Source organism: Penaeus monodon, chromosome 26 (assembly GCF_015228065.2).
Source record: "Penaeus monodon isolate SGIC_2016 chromosome 26, NSTDA_Pmon_1, whole genome shotgun sequence".
Taxonomy (NCBI): domain Eukaryota; kingdom Metazoa; phylum Arthropoda; class Malacostraca; order Decapoda; family Penaeidae; genus Penaeus; species Penaeus monodon.
In genome coordinates, this window is record NC_051411.1 from 33,763,033 (window position 1) to 33,770,546 (window position 7,514).

Genomic DNA, 7,514 nt, shown 5'->3' on the forward strand with positions numbered 1-7,514 from the left:
CCTCTCTCTCTCTTCTCTCTCCTCTCTCTATGCAGGGTTTAAAACCGTTTTTCGTTTTGTTACTATATTGTTAGAAACTTTTTTTCCCATTCAAAATTTTTTTTGTCACCCCCTATATTTGAAATATTCTTTCTTCTTCCTTCCTTCCCTCTTCTCTCTCTCTCTCTCTCTCTCTTCAGAAAGGGAATATGACAGACCTTTCAATTTTTTACATTGTTTAATTACATGTATGTACAGGTTGTAATGTGTTGGGGGGATGATTTTTTTATCTGGCAGGTTAGATTATGCAAAAAATAAAAATGTCGAGGGGGCCACACCAGACTTTTTTAATTTTTTAATTAACTTTTTTTGGAAATTTTTTTTCTTTTATTCTTTCTTTTTTGTTTTTTTCTTTTTTTTGGGGCATCCCGCCTTCTACTTCTCATCACTTCATCTCCTTGTGATCTCCTGAATCCGACAGCTTCTGTCTCCCTCTCCTCTTCATCTCTCTACCTTTTGTACTTTTTCTGTTCCTAGCCCGCCTGCGTCTCCTTCCCTTTGCACCTCCGTCTGCGCCTACCCGTGGTGGATGAACACGCTTCTCCCGTGAGGCATCTGGACGAAGGGACCCGCTGACGCTGGTGTCGGCGTCCTCCGTCGGGGCCCTTTCGGCGTCGGGGTTTTCGAAGCCGAAGAAGTCGCTCCCCTGTATCGGACAAATTTAAAGGGCGGGGGGAAAGGATTTTCCCGGGCGCGGCCCAGCCTCTGCAGCTCCCCCTCGAAAGTCCCCCCTCGGTTTAGCCACGGCAAACAGGATCCTGGGGGTCCGGGCATACGCCATCGGATCTCCAACATTTTCTGCGAGTCAAAGGGGGTCGTCCTGAGACCATCATCCTGCTGGCCAGCTCCTTCAGGCTTTTGGGAAACCTCGGGCAGGATGCGATGGTGCCCCCACCACTTTCTCGTTTTGCCTAAGTCCCCGGCTTCGCCGGGTGAAGCACGCCAGGGCCTCGTACTTGGGGGACGGGGCACGCACGCACCCCAGGCTACGGGATCTGCGGGGACGGGGCTTCGAAACGGGAAACAAGCGGGAAGGCGATGGGAAAATAGGACAGAACTCACCCCCTTCATTTTCCTCATGGTTGCAGATTCAAACGTTAAAAAAAGGCAGATCAAGTGGCAGCAAAGATAAAAATTTTTAATGATAAAAAAAATTTAAAATAAACCATTTTTGTTAGGATTAACGCCTCAAATACACCAATAGTTTTTTCGATGAGCCGTCGATGATATGGGTAATAAAATAAAAACAAAAATACAAAAAGAAAAAACATTTCTCCGGTATTTATATGCTACATGATAATAATGAGGATGAGATGAGGAGGAAACCCCTAAAGATAAAGGTCTCTCATTTCATCACAAATACATCAAAAGTGCTACTGCTTTTTCCACAAACCCATGAATAAAACAATCAAAATTCCCCCCATGGAAAAAATAAACAATGTATTTATTTTCCATTGACACCCCGCCCCGAAAAAAAAATAAAAAATCATAAAAAAAAAAAAATGAATACATCAGAGCGACATTTTAAGGGCAGAATGCAGCTGGAATGAATGAAGTAGGCAACCGATCCTTAAAAACATTCGTTTTCCCTTTGACATTTGCCAAGGGCCCCAGGCCTTTCCCTTTTAGCGTACTTTTGTTTCTTTTTTTTTCTCTTGCTAGGAATGATTTTCGTGTCGTTTCGTCGTTTGTATGGTTTTTTTTTATTCTCCTCCCCTCTCTTTTTATTTTTTTTCTTTTATTATGGTTACATATATCTTTTTTTTTTCCCTTTTTTTCCTTTCTGTTTTCTTTTCTTTCACTCTCTCGCTCTCTTTCTCTTTCACTCTCTCACACTTTCTCTCTCTTTCTCTCACTCTTTCACTCTCTCTCACTTTTTCTCTCTCCCTCTTTTTTTCCTCTCACTTTCTCCCTCTCTTTCTCTTACTCTTTTCCCTTTCATCAAAACTACACTCCCAAAAAAAAAAGAACCTCCCCCCCCCCTCCTTGCAACGCCCTCGCCTCCTGACCACAGCCGCACCAGACGCCTGAGTATATAAGGGAAGCTCTCGCGCCCCAGGACCACACTCGACCTTTTCCTGCTTCACGACGTCGCTCGCCCAAACACTGCAGCATGACTCTTAAGGTGGGAGCTACGAGGATTACTGGCTTAGACATAACACGGCCCTAGCATGTGTGTGTGTGTGTGTCCTGACATAATATACACATATTCATATCTACATACATATTTATACATATATATATAGTGTGTGTACATATATATACCAATAAAACAATACAATAAATTTTAATACATATACATATACAATAATATTTATATACAATACAAATAATAAAAAATATATACATATACTATCTATATTACATATCAATAAAATATATAAATATATATACATACAAATAACATATAATAATAATATTATAAATAATTGTATATCCTACAAACAACGCAGCATAACACACACAAAAAAGTGTGCGGTGTGGGGTGTGGTGTATGAAACATCTATTGTTAAGAGCATCTATGGGTTTACTTTTAAAATACGATAGATTAGTATTTAAATCTAACACGCGCCAGAGCTTTCTTTTATGAATAAATTATAGAATGTTACTGAAAGATATTAGGCGATTAAAAAGACACAAACCCTTCAAAAATAGATGTGAACTGTTTAAAATTTGGGAAAATGTCTTCATAAAAATTAATACGCTGTGACGAGATTTCCCGAGTGTGAAAGCAACGTGAAGAAAAAGACAGTATCTCTGTGGTGTTTTTGGTCCGCCCGGACCCCTCTTGCCCTCCCCCCGCTCCCCACAGGCCCTCTTCGTCGCAGCCACCGTCTTGCCTCTCAAGTGGGGCCCCCAGGGTCCCAAGCCTGGCGTCCTGCACCCCGAGACCCCTCGCGACCTGGGCGATACGAGAACGGGGTCGCCGCCCCTCGACGTTTTCCAGACATCGTCAATTTTCCGAAAGGGTCTCCGGAACCGCGAAACCCACGACCCCAAAAAACTTTCCACGTCATGCTCGTTTCATGCCCATCCGCGAAAGGGTCTACAGCCCGGAGAAGGCGGAGGGCAGAAAGATCTCGCGGGACACTACCCCCGCTTCAACGCCGCCGAGAGGGTCTCCGCACGGGGTCACCTTCATAAACCCCGCTGCGGGGATGATTCTTCGGACTCTCCACCACCACTTCGCCTGTGTATAGGCAACCTCTGCACTGAGGCCTCTCGCTGACTTTCGAACCAGCTATTTAGCAGTTGAATTGCTCTGTTCCCTTTATTCATTTCCTTAATTAATTTTGTGAGTGTATTTAACATCTCCAGTTTTTTTCTAATGTTAAAGGTGTCAGTCTAAATGTTTATATTTATACATGGAGAATTCCTGTAAATCAACAAGTCCAGCGAAATATATATTGTAGCTGTGGCAATACATAAAACCTACCACCCCAAAATCTAGCTTTTATCTATGACTTCCGGCGTGACTTCATTCACATTACGTGAAGAATATCAAGGCAAGTAACGAAGACATTTGGTGCATTCTCAAGTTACCTTATCAGGAATTTATATACATAGATACTTCTACCACCACTCCTACTATTAATGAAAACAAGAAGAACGATAGTAATAATGATAAATACCTAGCTAAAAATAACACTCCCTTTTCGGTAAGCCATGTGTTTAAGAACTTTCCTTTTCCTTCACTTGCCCTTTTCTTTGCTTCCCACAAACGGCTGCGGTCTGGTGCTTCTCAGTAGTTGTTCGTTTTCCTCTTCCCGTGGAAAAACTAGTCGTTTTTTCCTCAAAAGGTAATGCCTTGTTTTTTTATTATCATTTAACCACAAGGCGGGCCAAAAAAGTTTGAAGGAGAAAAAAAGTTCTAAACCCTCTTTTCCACACGTACTTGGTTTTATTGTATTTTATGCGTTTGAAATTCATTCAAACTTTTAAATTTGGGATGACTATTAGTTTTTTTCCTTTATTTCCATTTTTTGGGATTCATCCCTTCAACTTTTAATTAATTTGGTTTATTATTTACCAGTTTCCCTGCAAAAAAATATATTTTTAAAAAGGGGCCTCATTCCCCCCAAAATAGTTTAAATTTTTTTCCTAGTTTAAAAAACCAAATAAATTTGGGTTATTTATTGTTACAAAATACCCCCTTTTTTGCGTACTAAAACCAAAAAAAAAAAATACTAAACTCTTCCTTTCTCGATGATAAAATTCATGTCTCTTAAATACCATTATACATAATTATTTACCCTATACTCAAAGAAATATATAAACATTATGTTTGACCTTGACTTTTTTTTCTTTTTTTTTTTAAAGCAAAAACCAAAAGGGAAACTCAAAAAAAAAATTTACTTTTGCCAAATTTTCCTAACTGGGGAAAAATTTTATTATACAAAAAGAATGGGAAATTGGGTTAGTAATTACCAATTTGTGAAAACGATTTATTCATAATAAAAAGTCTTGCTCTTTAATTGCATTTTATCAATTTGGCGTCTCTTTGAAAAAAAAAAATCCAACAAAACGTAAGATTAAAGAAAAAAAAACCAATTTTAAAAGGGTTAAAATTACCAACGTTTAACCATGCAAAAAGAGGCAACCTTTTTCTGGCAGTTTTAACCCCAAGTTATAAAAGGAGAAACAAAAAAAGTAACGCCTGTCCATATGGCCATAAATCTAACAAACACATAACGAAGGCAGCCAAATTCACGGCGGGTTTAGGACACCGTTCGGAAATATCCTGGTTTTATAACACACAGAAGACAAATACATCTTGATAGACTCTACAAACACATCAGATTTCGATATTTTGAAGAAAATACTTTAGAAACTCGACAGAAACCAAAGTGTTTTAGGATAAAGACGGCTAACAAAAATCTGTTTTTGGGAGTTATTCCCAAAAACAAATTTCTCACTTGTATTTTGACTTTTAAAAAAACATTAAGTAAAATAATAGCTATGGCCCGGGGTTTAAGGGGATTGGCTAATTAACATTTTTTTCTCTTAAATTACTTAATTCAAAACCCAGTTATTTGCAAAAGGGGGTTTTTTCTGAAGAAATGCGTTCGGGAAAGAGCAACTTTTTACACCAAAGGGGGGGGTGGTGTGTTTTAAAAGAATTTTGTTTTAGCTCCCAAACTAAAAACAAAAAAATTAAAATAAAAATATATATTATTACCTGAAAAAACACTAATTTTTTTTTAGGGGCCCTGATTGACTCGCTTTTTTTCTTCACCTCACTGGGTTACCTAAAAATTAAAAAAATCAGGCCCCTTTTAGATTTTTTCAAACCCCCCCTTTATCATTTTGAGCTTTTCCTAAAGGGCCCTTCCCCGGGGGGAAAAATCTTCCTTTTGGTTCGTCCCATTTTTTCCAAATAAATTTTCCCTAAATTTTCGAATGGTTTTGCAAACCGATTTGCGAATGTTAATTTTTTTATGATTTTTTAATTTTCCAAATTTCCCCAAATTTTAACCGGGGGGCCCCAAACCCTTTAAATTTCTCCTGCAACCAAATACCCCGGAAAATTTTCGGGGTAAAATTTTAAAAGGGGGGGGGGGTTTTTTTTACTTCCCTAATAGTGCAGGACTGGGTACCCCTGCGTCTCCCCCTTCCACAACCCCCGCCCAGGAAAACAAAGACTCCTCCGCATATTCACAGCAGGAGAGAGCGCATGCGGTGTCTGCCCGGCGCTCTACCCTGCCGTGAATACAGGGAGGATTCATTGTGTTTTTGGGCGAGGGAGCTGCATCCACCCCAGGAGGGGGATCGCAAGGGGGCCCCAACCCCCTGCACTAGATAATAAAGTGATTGATTCTGTGTATATTATTCATATTTTACCCCGCAATTTCCCTGTACCTTTCATGCCCTCCCCTGCTCTCGGGCCAAGAATTTTGGGGTTTTTGGTGGGGGGGGGGGGGGTACGGGATAATTTTATACATAATGTGTACTAAAATGAGAGAATCCATGATACGCAAAAACGTTGGTGTTTTGCGAGCATTTTTAAAAAAGCCATATTCGTTTTTTTTAAAAGGAAGGGTTTTACCGAATTGTTGCAAATTTGTCGTTTTTTTTTATGGGAAGGGAGATAAAATTTTTTTGTAAAAAAAAAAAAAAAATTAAAAAAATTAAAATTTAAAAAAATAAAGGACTGCAAGTTTTTTTTTCTTTTAAACCTATTTTTCAAACCCCAAAAATTTCTGGGGAAATTAGATTTTTTTCGGGTTTTTTAGAAAAACATCTCTCTCCCTTTTCTTTTTTTTCTCCCTCCCCCCTCCCCCTCTCTCTTCTCTCCTCCCTTTATTTTCTTCCCCATCACACAAAAAGGGAAGTGACAAAAAATTTTTATACCACCCAAAAAACTCAAATAAAAAAAAAAAAAAAAAAAAAATTTATTATGAAATCGTAACCTTTTGTCCCCCTTCACACTTTTTTTCCCAAAAACTGAAAAAAACACTCCCCCTCCCTTCAGCCCCCCTTCCTCTCCCCCCCCTTCCTCACCCCCGCCGTCGCCCCGCCCCTCGAGACCCCCGAGTATATAAAGGAAGCTCTCGCGCCCCAGAAGACACTCGACCCCCTCCCGCTTCACGACGTCGTTTGGCTATCCACTGCAGCAGATGTTCAGGTGGGGTCCGCAGGAAAAAGAGTTTGGTATGTTTTGGGAAAACACGGTTTTTTTTTTGTTTTTTTTTGGGGTTTTGGGGTTTGGGTGTAAAGAGTTTCTATTATAATTATTTTTTTATTTTATTTGGGATTATTATTTATATGTATTATAATATAATAATCTAATAATATATATGTATTAAAAATATTTATAGAAGAATAAATAACATCGTATAAAAAAATGAGGATGGTCATCACTGTAAAGGTGTTGATTTAGAAAATATGTGAAAAAGGCAAAATATCTTATAATTTATTCATTAATACCAAATTAAACCCCCTTTGAGTGTAGGCAAACAACAAATATACTTGACTTACGCAATCTTCCTCACAACGGAGGTGCTCGAGAAATTATCGTTCCGCAGCTGACCTCCTTTTCCTTTCCCTCGTATTTCCTGCAGGTCCTTGTCGTAGCCACCGTGCTCTGCTTCACCCATGCGGCCACGGAGAGGTACCAAGCCCTCGGCGTCCTGCAGCCAGAGAGCCCTCGCGACCTGGGCACTCGGAACGGGTCGCCCCCACCATCGACGTCTTGCGACATCGCAAGCTTTCCGCAAAGGGCTCCGAGAACCGCGACAAGCCAACGACCCCGAAACGTCCCGCAGCTCATGCTCACTTCATGCCATCCCGCAGGCATAAAGCCCCCGGGGGGCGAGGGAGAAATCCCCCGGACACTTCCCCGCTTTAACCGCCGGAAAGGTCGGCCGACTGGTCACCTTCTGAACCCGTGCGGGAGATGGCTTCTTTGGACTCTCCACCACCCCGACCTCGCCTGGGTATGGGTGTTTTACATTTAAGCCCCTGCTAAATTTTGA

At 40.3% G+C, this 7,514-nt stretch overlaps 1 protein-coding gene and 1 pseudogene across 1 annotated transcript in view; one reads left to right on the top strand and one right to left on the bottom strand.

Moving 5' to 3' along the window:
• Nucleotides 1–555: 555 nt before the first annotated feature.
• Nucleotides 556–2,154, bottom strand: LOC119589673 (annotated as a pseudogene).
• The window catches only part of LOC119590100, a 19,593-nt gene continuing 14,195 nt past the window's right edge, over nt 2,117–7,514 (top strand). The window contains exon 1 of the mRNA XM_037938865.1: nt 2,117–2,164. Within this exon, the coding sequence (XP_037794793.1) occupies nt 2,153–2,164 (12 nt within the window). The 5' untranslated portion in view covers nt 2,117–2,152. The remainder of the gene's footprint in view (nt 2,165–7,514) is intronic.